Source organism: Podarcis erhardii (genome assembly GCF_964252035.2).
Source record: "Podarcis erhardii genome assembly, chromosome: 2".
NCBI lineage: Eukaryota > Metazoa > Chordata > Lepidosauria > Squamata > Lacertidae > Podarcis > Podarcis erhardii.
Window position 1 is genome coordinate 92,955,124 of NC_138498.1, and position 13,838 is coordinate 92,968,961.

Below are 13,838 nucleotides of genomic sequence, written 5' to 3' on the forward strand. Positions count from 1 at the left end.
GAAAGGGGAGTAGCAGAGGGACAATTGATCCACCAACTAGAAACGCCAAAACAAATTTGGAACTCCAAGGGGAAGTGGTTTTAAGGATTAAGTGGGTTACTGTAAATTACTTTATTAGTAAAACACAGGCCCTCCCCACATTCAGTCCTCAACATATATTTGAGGGAATGTGACCCTCAAGAGGAAAGAGGATGTCTACCTCTAATTGTTATGTGAAATGGGAACCATGTTGCAGATTGGTATTAGAGTTCGTTCCTACCTCTAAAAATATAAATATTAGGCAGGCACCCTCACTATATACTGTTTTAGATGCCTTTTAAAAATTCATTTCAAGATTTTTCAAGTGCATAATACTCATTTCTCATAGTGACCCAAAGTAACCAGTTAAGAACATCAAATAAAAATCTAAAAATATATAGCAATACAGATAAAAGATAGGATTCCTGGAACCACTAAGAGAGGCCACAGTGCCACCCTTCAAATTCACAAAGAGGGTGTCAGGCATGCCTCCCCCATGAGAGCATTCCACAGGCCACTATCAAAAGGGCCTCCAAAGTTCCTATTGAGATGGCACATGAAGAAGGGCCTCAGATTCATAGAACTGTAGAGTTGGAAGGGGATCATCTAGTCCAACCGCCTTAAAGTGGCAGAGCAAGCCAATCGTGCGCCCGGGGGGGGGGGCAGCCAGGGGACGAAGCTCTGAGGAGTCTGCCTGCCTCCTCCCACTCAGCCGCCCCACAGCGGAGGGAGGCAGCTGGTGGACCGTTTGGGGCAGCACGAAGCCTGCGGGCACCCAAGCCACCGCGTCACTCCCAGGAGATGCATGGTTTGGGCATGCTGCACGCCCCACAGTGAGTGCTGTCCGCCATTTTGTCACACACTCCTCAGTGACGACACCTGGGGCAGCCCGCCCCCACCGTACTACCCTTCCCCTTCCTCTGCCCCTGCCCCCTTACAATGCAGGAATATGCAGCTATCCTATATGGGGATCAAACCTGCAACTGTAGTGTTATCAGCACCATGCTCAGTTAGCTCAGTTACTACCATCAAGCTCAGTTAGAAAGATGATCACATGGTCCAGATTGGTTCATAAGGTAAGACACAGCCCCTGGGGTCCTGAGTCACATGAGCTTTTAAAGGTAAAAAAAATAACCCAGCACTTTTGAGTCCAGAAGCTAATTTGTAGCCCTGGTCAACAATCTGGTTGCTGAATTCTACACCAGCTACAGCTTAGCTATGGATCCTTGTTTTTAATATTTTTAGACTTCAGCTATTATAGCAGTAATTGTTTTATTTTAATTTCAGAATAGGGGTTCTTTTTTTGATGAAGCAGTTTCTATTGTTTTTCTGAGGTAAGGAAGTTGGAAGGCTACAACAGGAGTCATTCTCTATGTGCTAGTTTTCTTTTGGTAATCCTTCTAAAGGACGTTGCAGAAGGCATCTAAATAGGCATGAAATCTTATGTTTACAAAAGGCTAAGCAGATTGGCGGAGAAATGCCAGCATCTGCTGCTGCCAAAATTCATATATAAACCATCATTGTTCCACAAATGACTCAATTTTCTCTTTTCTCACAATTTGAAGCCAGTTTTCACATTTATATGCAGCTTAATTGGCCATTTTAAAAAAACAACCATGGAGATTTAGGGAAGTTGGGGAGGGGGAGAGACAGATAGATAAAAATGTGTTTGTTTACAAGCACTAGATGCAATCATTCCAAAAGCAGTTTGTGGTTTCTTGAAATGCCAGTCAGGAAGACGGTTTTACTGCCTCTCCATCCACCATCCCTAATTTAATTATCTTGAGAGCTGCAGAAAAAAAAAGGGGGGGGGGAGTCATAATGCATCACATGCCACTTTCCCCCTTTATTGGCCCTGTATCTTTTTCTCCACCACACCCTCACTGCACAGAAGCAATCAATTTGATAACCATCAGCATAGTAGAGCCATGAGGAACCTATTATCCTCTGGATCTTGTTGGGCCCCAGCTAGCATAGCCCATGCTCAAGGGTGGGGTGGGGATTCTAGTCCAGACATTTGAAGGGGCACAGACAGGTTCCCCATCCCTGATACAACGCTTGAAGACCTGTGCTTCTGCAAGCTGCTACAAGCCACACAGGGCCTGTTGTTCCACCTTCATTGCTATTTCAAACACACTAGTGCAGGCATAGGCCAACTCCGGCCCTCCAGATGTTTGGGACTACAATTCCCATCATCCCTGACTACTGGTCCTGTTAGCTAGGGATGATGGGAATTGTAGTCCCATACATCTGGAGGGCCGGAGTTTGCTTATGCCTGCACCAGTGGAAGCTGTACAAGGCAAATCTACAACTGCGCTCATCTTTCTGTGATACATCTTCAGGAGTTTGTGGTTTAGCACCAAATTTGAAATGACAATCCAGAAGTAAAATGACAATCCAGAAGTAAAAGTGTAAGGGGTTAACCTCTTTACCTTTCCTCACCACTTCAAAACAGTTCTCACATTGAGCTAGGAACTTTATCACTCTTTGCCCACTGTAATTTTACAACTTTCAACAAACGCTGAAGATGCACCTTTTAACCCTGGCCTTTGGCACCAGAGGAGTGTGTTTTTAGTAACCAATTTGCTTTAACTGTTTTTAATTTTCAATTGTGGTAACTCGCCCTTGGACCTGCCACTGAAAGAGAAGTAGCAACTTTACTGCTAATAATCATACCAATAAGCCAATTCTTGCAGTGGTTGCAGAATTTTAGCAGGGATATTAACCTTTAACAGCTCCCTGTCTCCCATCATGCAGTAATGTCATCTTTTCTGTTGTGCATGCCTCCAATTTCATCCAAGATCCCAGAAAGTTTCATCTTTTCCTATGCCCCTGAGGAACATTTAGCTCCATAGCCCAGGCAGCAAAGGTATTTGTTCCTTTTCCCCCATCCAAAAGTCTGGAAAGTTCAAGTATACTTGAATGAAGCATCACCAGGCATAATTGTTCTTAGCCTTATTAGAAGCAAAGCATATACTGAAGATATTGTGGTGTGGGCATCTCCGCATTTGTCCTAGGCCAGCTGTGTTCTAATCTATATTAAGAGAGGGTTGTGAAACCCATTTGCTGCCATTCCACCAGCATAGCCAATGGGTCCAGGAATTATGGGAGTTTTCATCCAAGAAGCACTGTAGGTCCACAGGTTCCTGAACACAGTTTTAAGGCATAGCTAAAGATAAAGGGACCCTTGACCATTAGGTCCAGTCACGGACGACTCTGGGGTTGCAACGCTCATCTCAACTTTATTGGCCGAGGGAGCTGGCGTACAGCTTCCGGGTCATGTGTCCAGCATGACTAAGCCACTTCTGGCGAACCAGAACAGCGCACGGAAACGCCGTTTACCTTCCCACCGGAGCAGTACCTATTTATCTACTTGTACTTTGATGTGCTTTCAAACTGTTGGCAGGAGCAGGGCCCGAGCAACGGGAGCTCACCCTGTCGTGGGGATTCGAACCGCCGACCTTCTGATTGGCAAGCCCTAGGCTCTGTGGTTTAACCCACAGCGCCACCCGCGTCCCAAGGCATAGCTAGGTAATTTTACATTTTGTAAAAAGAAAAAGGGGGTGTATTAGGGAAATGGTACAGGAATACAAATTTCTACATTATGAACAGGAAGGACACCTGCATGAGGAGACTGGATATTTCACACACCAGGTTTTGAGGCTTCACTCGCTGTGGAGAGTGCAGTCGACCACAGCCTCAAGGACCTGGAACATAGGCAAGTTTCAATAAGCACAGGAACAGTGAGAGACTCTAACGTCTGAGTAAGAATACAGGCTTACTCCAGCTCTATTTCGGTCACATCGACACTTTTAAGGTCCAATTACATACATGCCAGCATAACCCTGAAAACATAAGTTTATTGATTAAAGCTAAACAGCAGTAAAACAAAATGCCATCCACCTAAATAAAAAAATTCACATATTTACAAAGTTTGGTAAATGTATAAGTTCTTCACATGCCGAGATTAATGCACAGATTAAAAAGTTGATAGTGGTTTTTGATGTCGAAATGCTGAAAGCAGTGAAGTATGCACAAAAAAAGAACCCACACTGAATTCAGCAACAGGCCAGTTTCTTTAACAGTAATTTGATTCTCAGAAGAAGAAAAGTTGACACATTCTAGTTCAGCTTCCTTATTTTTAGGCACAAGCAGAGTTTCTCTAGTTAAGTGTAGCAGTCTGTAGTCAACTACAATAGCAAGTGATTGACCTCATCTCTACAGCACCAACAATACAGGATTTATAGAAGCATATATGAAGTTAAAAATGCAAAAAAGCTCAATTTGCTAATGGAAGCAATAGCTGTGTCTGTGCAACAGTGCAGCAAGTTTGTATGGGAACAGTAAGGCCGTGGCAGTATAAAGCAAAACTGGCTGTTGTGGGGCACATTTGTGTGTTAAGTCAACTTGGTCCAATTGCTGTTGCAAAGCTGCTGTAATTTTTTAATGAGTCTTCATACATTCTGCCTGTAATGCACACATATTTGGCTATTGCGGCTAATGTATGATCCCATGTTACTTTTCCCCCAGACCACCTGATAGCACTGTGGAGTCTTTTACAAACTCCATGTGATATTGTAAAGGCATGGCCTGTGGCCTTTGGCATAGAGCCTTTGAAAGTAAGTAACACAGGAATGCCAGTAGAAGACGAGAAGAGTTTTGCCATACATGCAGATTAGCATGGCTGATCGCAGTACTTGGGGGGTTCCAGTATGAAATATCTGTCCTTTGAGAAACCATTTTGTCCTTGAAAGACATATTATGAACGTGCCCTTAAATGTACCAAACCTGTGTTAACATGGACTCTGAAAAGTGCAACATCCAAGTACATGCAGGTGCTGCTTAAAAAAAACCAACGAAACAATGGGGGCAACACTAGCAGGTGTACCATATATTTGTATGCATACAGTGGGCTACATCGACATTGTATGAAGAAAACCAGCCTTAACAAGTCTGTCCCTTTAAATATTGACATTGCCAAGAAGGTAAAGCTACAAAAGTAGTGTTACAGTTTGATTCATACACCTCTATGCTGTGTAGAAGCTAACCAAGAAACAGGATCAGTTCATTGATTCTCTTGTGCTTCAAGACACCATTCAACATTTCTTAGCCTGTGGACTTTTACACATGATTACACACCGAGAAAGCAGGCAAATCTAGAGTTGTCACAATAGCCTAGGCATTTCCTAGCACCAAGTGCAACTGTGCTCAATTATTCCATTAAGAGGACAAGCCAGATAACAATACGATTATTTTGTGCTGGGAGTCTGACACCATCAGGGTGCCATGCAGACTTTGCAAAGCATTTCAAGGAACAAGGTGTGATTGTTCAGTCTCGTCTGAGGTTCCCAGGTTCGTTTGACTTGCTTGTGTGTTCAAACACTTGAAAGCTTTATTTCAAAAGTACTCTATTCCCCTTAAGAATTTCAGCATATAAAGTCATTAGCAATGACCTGCACAGATACAAAAGTTGACAATTGGACATTTCATTCATTAGAATGAAGGAAGTTTTGAGAAACTCAAGGTAATTTAGTGATTTAATACCTAGTGCCTGGCACTTTCCATTGCAAACCATTTTACAATACATATCACATGCATCTGAGAGAGAAAAAGTTAGTATCCCATTTAAACAGTGTTTGAAAAGCTTTATAAGCACAATAAAGTGGTGCTAGAATCCTTGCGCTGCCCTGTGTCAGCATCTTCAACGAGCCACTAAATATAAGAATTAAATAAGTTTGTTGACAATCAAATATAAAAACCTGGCTCAGGAAGACCAGAGCAGAAACACACTGATTTAATGATAGCCTTTGAGAGGGGAGAAGCACCCACTGCCACTGCTTAGATGAACTAAGAAAAAACATTTGCACGACTCATGACAACTCTAGCCAATTTTTATGACAGAAGTAGGAATATAAGTCTTCAGCAGTGCACATGGAGGCATGAACTGTGAAAAAAGGCAATTCCTTGGATACAGGAGGACTATCCTGAATAACATTTCATCAGAGAAGGAGCAGACAAATCAGACTATGGCCAACTGGGGGTGTTATCGGTGATATTTCAGCTTCTTCTGGACTTTGAATGCTGAATAAGCCACTGAAGTGTGATATCTAGAAGAAAAAGAAACAGTTGTCATTTTCCTTAGATATTCTACTTCCTGCAGTTGAACATCCAATCTAAAAAGGAGATTACACTTATCTACACAGCTATATATTCAAAAAGGTTAGACTAGGGTCTACATGTAAGTAATAATTTCCTTTTCCAGATTTGGGTGTGGGGAGGCCATAGGAAAATAGCAGGCAGGTGTTCCATTAATGATCCATTTACAGAAATACCTCATAGAGCTGCCAAGCTCCAGGACCCAAGGCATCTTGGCAAAAGTTTTTTGGATAGGTTTCGGGGCAAACTATTACTACCTGTCCTTTCAAAAAGTGCAAAATAATAGGCAGGCAGGCAACAGTTGGCACCAAAGTCACATTAAGAAAGGGAAACCTAATTAGGACAGAGGTGGATACTTAAAAGAAAAAATGAGCATGTACACTATGCTCTGCACAGCAATAAGTTTACCTATATAAATGCTGTGTACATACACACACCTGTTAAGTCACACAATCATGAAGAACATTGTAGGCACAGTCTTTGCTATATATTCAGTCAGTTATAGACCTATAAACAACAAACTAAATGAAATTCTACAAGGGCCAGTGGCTTGGAATGAACTAGTTTGGTTTAATGAAGTCTACTGAATTAGTTCAAAAATCTCTGAACCTACACCTGAAAGTTGTTCCCATAATCACCAGGCTGAATGTGAATTAATTTTTTTGGAAGTGCAGCTTTGAACTGATTCTAGTTCATCTTCAAGTTGCTTTTCTTACACGTGCTTCTTGACTCTTTAGATTCTTTGGGCCTTTAGGCTTGAAGATCATAATTGTTGTGGAAAGCTAGTCACATTGCTATCAGTGTGTGCATATTTTGATGTTTTCTTCTTAAATAACTTTTATACTTCAGCACACCAGCTTGTAACCTTCTGAATGCTGGGGAAAATGCCAAGGTTAGTTTGGATGAACTTGAACTGAAACAGACAGTTTTGTAAAGCGATGAACATGAACTGGAATTACCGTATTTTTCGTCCTATAGGGCGCACCGGCCCATAGGACGCACCTCGGGTTTTTTTTTTGGGGGGGGGAATGAATAAAAAAAAATTATTCCCCCCCCCAGCCGCAGCTGCCACCCCAAGCCTTGCGCACACCTGCCTGAAGCAGGGCGCCCGCCGGGCGCGCAAGGCTTGCGGACACCCACCCGAAGCACGGGGAGCCCTCCGGAGGGCTCCCCGTGCTTCGGGCGGCATGCTGCCACCCCAAGCCTCGCGCGCTGGGCGGGACCTCCCGCCGGGCGCGCAAGGCTTGCGGATAGCTTCCTGAAGCCTGGAGAGCGAGAGGGGTCGGTGCGCACCGATGCCTCTCGCTCTCCAGGCTTCAGCAAAAGCCTGCATTCACCCCATAGAACGCACACACATTTCCCCTTCATTTTTGGAGGGGCAAAAGTGTGTCCTATGGGGCGAAAAATACGGTAGTTCCTTTAAAAAATGAACTTTCCTAGTTCTGATTAGGGCCATATATTTTGCAGGAGGGACAGAAAGCAACTAGCCTAGTAACACATGGCAGACACAAACACAATCAAGAGTTAATTTTAAAAACTAGAATCTAAAGGATGGCATGTGGAATAAGAAGAATATTAGGTCACACAAAATGCCAATTGTCAACTCCAAATCCTTTAGTGATGGCAAGTTGACTATTAGGAGCACCAACACTTAGTTAAGAATACTGAACAGCTAGAAGTTAGGTTGCTTCAGTGTCCCTCCCAAAAGAAGAGGGGGTGGAGAGACCCAGAAAAGCCATTCCCTGAATGGAAGCCATCAGTCACAAAGGCACACCACTCTCCCCCGCCACCCTTTTATGGAGAGATAGCCTGTAGGTGGTTCAAAAATGTATCAAATAGGACTTACAAACTGAAACCAAGAACCACCCTCTGAAATGGACCTGAAGCTTCAAGAGAAGCAGGCTTTGGTTTGGAGTCGGTCCAAATCTATCCAAAGCAAGCTGGCTTTACTAAACTATATTGCTTAACAGATCTCAGCCTTATTCACATTTTAAGTGAACTGTTTGTGATCAGTCTGTTTTTCCTTGTCTTTATACGTAGTTTTCCATTTACCCAGGTACTACCATAGACTAATTCCACTGCTCTGAGCGGAAGACAGAAGCATTTGCAGCACACTGTCAGGGTATTCAATGAAAGACACCTTATAGAGATTAAACTCTGAGTTCCCATATTTTAGCTCAGAAGTGTGGCCTGCCAGTTTCACTTTTATGAAACCATATGTTTGGTCTATCTAGTCTCACAGTCAGTTAATTACACAGTTCTGAATTTATAAAAATGCTAGTATATGTGTTGGCATGAACTGCTAAATGTCTGAAAGGATGCATGCAGTTTTGCAAGAACAGCCTTTATGAATCCAATTTGTGCACCCTGTGGAAGTTAGCACCTATGCATTTTAATCACCTATATTGTCCTTTTCTTTGCAGGAAATGGAGTAGCAGCAGATTTCTCTGTCTTGAATAGCAGCCAAGTTCCTGGAAGAGAAGCAGCACAGGAACACATTAGTGATAATCCCTAATTGTAATTAATAGGAATATTTCTAAGGTAAGTCATCTTACCACTATTCCTAAGAATCACATTACAGTATGAAACTAGTCTCTTAGACAACACCTCTCTTACCATACCAAGTTTAATTTTGAACACAGCAAGTCAGCACAGAGCATCTTATCATATAATTGCTTAGTCACTTACATTTTTTCAATAAGTTGCTTCTCATCCAAAGCATTGGGAAGGTCTCTTTTGTTTCCAAGTACTAGAACCTGAAAAGAGAAGGGACTGTATTTATTTGTACCCCGTCTTCTTGTGAAGGCAGCTTACATTCTGTTTAAAACAAGATTGCCCAATTTCGTGTAAACCAGAGCATAGAGGGAATAAATCGGTAGTGTGAAAGAACTAAAGTTTCAGGTTCTAGGCAGTTAAGCCTCAACAAGCTCAGGCTTTTATCTATTTGTAGACGTAGTTTGAATTCAAACCAAACCTATGAAGAGACTTCAAAGGGACCCCACACTCTGGCGCCACTGGTCGTCCCATCAGATGCAGCACAGAAACTGCATGGAGAGGCAGTAAAGGAACCAGATGTGAGCACACCAAGCAGGAAGCAAAACCAGAGGGCTCGCTTCCATAGCACCCTAGTCAGATGTGGTAAGTTTAGGTATATAGTGGGCTCCTTCAGTTAGCAGTGTTCGCTAACTAAAACATTTTGAACACATATTGTCAAAACCAACCCTCTTAGCAAGTTATTTTTAAGACTTTTCACATTAACAGCTTCCACTCTGGGAAACATTTGAATAGTCTTCATGTTTTGGGTATATTGCTGTAGTGTATTAGTTCTACTATGGAAGCTTCCAGACAAGGATTAAGACAAGAGGGATGGAGCTCCCAGAAAGGGCTGGGAGAGACTCCTGCCTAAACTTTGGAGAGCCACTGCCAGTCATTATAGATAACCAGGAGCTAGATGGACCAATGGTCTGATTCAGCAGAAGGTCAAAAGCATGCTTAAGAACATGGAATGGATGGAGCTGCAGAAGCTGAACACAAGTGGAGTTTGACTGATTTGGGCACAAGGTAGAATTCCTTTCAAAACAAATTAAAACCTTAAATGTTTGTATGGGACGAAGGGCCAGATGTTTACAACTTACAGGGATTCCTTGTAGCTGTGGTTTGTCTAATAGATTGTGCAGCTCATTTCTAGAGGCTTCTATTTTTTCACGATCCGCAGCATCCACCATATACCTGTTAAAGGAGTTCAGTAAGTGACCACTGGGTTTATGCAATATAAAACATTTGTGCAAGGCAATCCTACCTAAGCCAAAGTAACTCTAGCAAAATTGCTAGAGGTTATAAAATAGCTCACCAGTAATGGGTCAGTGCTGAGGACATATGCAACCTGGTAAAGCCATAGATATTAACCTTAGCAGTAGCTGCTGCAGTAGGCAACTAGGTAGATTAGAGACTCTGTGCTGCAGTGTGAACTAGATTGTGTTAGAGTATGATCTAATGTTTGCAGTTTGCTGGTATCATGCTGGGAATCCCTGTGAGGGATTAAAGAACAATCAAGTGGATTCACAGGAAGTAGATATGCAAGTCTTATTTGCTAGAGAGACTGATAACTCTTTTGGGATCAGAGCATTCACTCGACTAGACATTCTCCTCTGCACTGTATGTTAAGAACATGCTTTTCCTTTTTTTATATAAATTGTGGTTTCAATGTTTTACTTTTATGCATTGGATGTTGCCTTGGAAGTCCAGTTAAACAGTTTTTGTTCAATTGCTTACAATAAATATAAGAAGAAGAAGAGTTTGGTTTTGATATCCCGCTTTATCACTCCCCGAAGGAGTCTCAAAGCGGCTAACATTCTCCTTTCCCTTCCTCCCCCACAATAAACACTCTGTGAGGTGAGTGGGGCTGAGAGACTTCACAGAAGTGTGACTGGCCCAAGGTCACCCAGCAGCTCCATGTGGAGGAGTGGAGACGCGAACCCGGTTCCCCAGATTACGAGTCTACCGCTCTTAACCACTACACCACACTGGCTCTCATATAAACTAATTGTCAAGCTTTCATTGACAAGCCATGGTATTGAGAAACTTCATTTTGAACAGCATCCACCATTTTTAGGGTATAGGATCCCAGGTTTTTGTAGAAGTACTGTGTACCTATACAACACAGTCATTTTTTTTAAATGACATACTTTTGTAGTGCTCTGAAAAGCACTTTCAACTAATTGTAATACATAATAATAGCAATGCTACCAAGTGGTTAATGCATTTCCTTAGACAGTGAAATTTAACAGAGTTCAAATGGAAGAAAACCCAAGCTTGCAAGCACATAGCTAAACAGTTAAAGAGTAGAACTTAGCAGTAGAGTAACACCCCAGAGGACAGGATCACACTTCAAAACGACCTTGACAGATTAGAGAACTGGGCCAAAACAAACAAGATGAATTTTAACAGGGAGAAATGTAAAGTATTGCACTTGGGCAAAAAAAATGAGAGGCACAAATACAAGATGGGTGACACCTGGCTTGAGAGCAGTACATGTGAAAAGGATCTAGGAGTCTTGGTTGACCACAAACTTGACATGAGCCAACAGTGTGACGCGGCAGCTAAAAAAGCCAATGCAATTCTGGGCTGCATCAATAGGAGTATAGCATCTAGATCAAGGGAAGTAATAGTGCCACTGTATTCTGCTCTGGTCAGACCTCACCTGGAGTACTGTGTCCAGTTCTGGGCACCACAGTTCAAGAAGGACACTGAAAAACTGGAACGTGTCCAGAGGAGGGCCACCAAAAAGGCCTGGAAACGATGCCTTATGAGGAACGGCTAAGGGAGCTGGGCATGTTTAGCCTGGAGAAGAGGAGGTTAAGGGGTGATATGATAGCCATGTTCAAATATATAAAAGGATGTGACATAGAGGAGGGAGAAAGGTTGTTTTCTGCTGCTCCAGAGAAGCGGACACGGAGCAATGGTTCCAAACTACAAGAAAGAAGATTCCACCTAAACATTAGGAAGAACTTCCTGACAGTAAGAGCTGTTCGACAGTGGAATTTGCTGCCAAGGAGTGTGGTGGAGTCTCCTTCTTTGGAGGTCTTTAAGCAGAGGCTTGACAACCATATGTCAGGAGTGCTCTGATGGTGTTTCCTGCTTGGCAGGGGGTTGGACTCGATGGCCCTTGTGGTCTCTTCCAACTCTATGATTCTATGATTCTAACACACCTGAAGAACTACCGGTAGGTACAACACAACAAATGCAGCCACAACCAAGTAATCACAAGATGTATATACTTACACAATAGCATTTACTCCTCTGCAGTAGCGTTCCCACATACTTCGGAATCGTGGCTGTCCTCCTATATCCCAGATCTTTTTTAAGAGACAAAATGGAGAATTATGTCTGGAGGCTGAATACAAAATGGCAACGACTAAACTCAATGTTATACAAGTCATAAAGGAAGCTATGTGGACCAAAAAACTGAAAGCATTTTGTCAGCCAGGAGGAGCAACAAGCAGGTTTTCCACTAATATTGTTTTTACTGCAACATGAAATTTGTTGTGGGAGATGCTTACATCTGTAGAACGAATGACCCAAGTAACACAAATAGAGGACTAATCCCTAATCACAGTTTCAGTGACAAAACCTGATACAGGCAGCGACCTTTTTGAGTGTGTTCAAGTGATGCGCAACCACCGACGCAGGTTTGTTTTGGACCTGGAGGCAGAAAGGGGTGGGCTTATGCTGGCTCTATCAACGCATGGGACAACCAGGAACGCAACCCCCACTCAAATAGGGGGTTACCTGCATATGCAATCAACACTCCTCCTATGCAGCATGAACAGCAGCAGCCGGTTTCGATGCTCTTTCTCTTTGTGGGCAGTTTGAAAGAGGTACAGCAGAGCTCCAAACCTTGCCACTCTGCTTTCCACCAAAATGTCCACTGATATGCTGAAAAGCTGCCCCACCTGCCCGTGAACCCTTAAGCATGCATCTTGCAGGCCCCACCTTAAGGAACAACTGGATTGATGGGGGTTGTGCATTTTCCCATTAACACTTTCCCAATAATTGCATGTCAGGGCAGCCAGGTCCTATTAAACACAGAAGTAAGACTGCACACTTAATCACTCAAGTTGCAGGAAACCATTGCCTGATTTCCTCTAACTACCCTAAAATGCATAAAATAAAATAAAATAAAATAAGAGAGAGAGAGAGAGAGAGAGAGCTATCCTTCAATACTAGATATGGGGAACCTATGGCTCTCTGTATGTTGCTGACTACCACTGGCCATAGTGGCTGAGGCTGATGGGAGCTGAGAGCCCTACACAATATCTGGAGGGCTGTAAGTGCTGCATCCCTGGGGTGTCAACCAAGCTTTGTGCCCTATGGCACAGTTGTGTCGGTAGCCTTTTAAAAATTATCAATTGCTTACAGCAGACTATAGGAAGCTAGGATTCATATAAAACAGTGTAAATAACCTTCAAGCTCGAAACAGCACACCGTGACCCTCTATTACAAATTTTGAGCCCAGCAGACAATATTAATAGGATGATGGGTACGAGAAGCAGTCAGGGAATGAATGGGTGGTAGAATGGAAAGGTTTTATGCCCACCCCCCAAGCTTGAACTGGTCTCCTTTCATCTGCTCCCTGAGAAGTGGTTAGCAGGACAATGTATTTGCCTTCATAAACTAGAAAAACATACCTTTATTGTGACATTACCCTTGGTAACTTTCCGCATGTTGAAGCCCACTGTAGGAATCATATCCTCACTGAACTGACCTGACTGAAGAGAGGAAAGAGCACAGTCATTAGTAGGGGGCCGGGAGAGGATCTCTCAGGCAGATTAATTAGCTGTGCTAAGCATGTGCCTACATGTTTTCCCACTGATGCAAGAATCATGGTTGAAGTGCCAGAGAAAATTAAATATGTAGGAGAGCTCTAACCAAGATTTCATGCTTCTTTCTAACATCCTTTTCAGAAGGAACAAGTTTGCAGTTGAGACAGTCAGTGAACAAAGATCACATGAGAGGCCATGAGCATCACCAACAGAGGGGAGGAAGGAAGGAATAAGTCAGCATACGCTGAATCACATACAATGACCCCAAAGGGCCTCCAGATTTATGAAGGTAGCATGGGAAGAGTTCTCAAGCTTCCTAGCACTACCTGCAAGTTAAGCATG

General features: G+C 42.9%; 1 protein-coding gene across 1 annotated transcript in view; it reads right to left on the bottom strand.

Moving 5' to 3' along the window:
* Nucleotides 1-3,858: 3,858 nt before the first annotated feature.
* The window catches only part of ARL8B (ARF like GTPase 8B), a 28,716-nt gene continuing 18,736 nt past the window's right edge, over nucleotides 3,859-13,838 (bottom strand). Inside the window, exons 2-7 of the mRNA XM_081854012.1 lie at nucleotides 13,362-13,442; nucleotides 11,956-12,029; nucleotides 9,810-9,903; nucleotides 8,863-8,930; nucleotides 8,575-8,645; nucleotides 3,859-6,125 (exon numbers count right to left, since the gene is read on the bottom strand). Of these exons, the coding sequence (XP_081710138.1) occupies nucleotides 6,076-6,125; nucleotides 8,575-8,645; nucleotides 8,863-8,930; nucleotides 9,810-9,903; nucleotides 11,956-12,029; nucleotides 13,362-13,442 (438 nt within the window). The 3' untranslated portion in view covers nucleotides 3,859-6,075. The remainder of the gene's footprint in view (nucleotides 6,126-8,574; nucleotides 8,646-8,862; nucleotides 8,931-9,809; nucleotides 9,904-11,955; nucleotides 12,030-13,361; nucleotides 13,443-13,838) is intronic.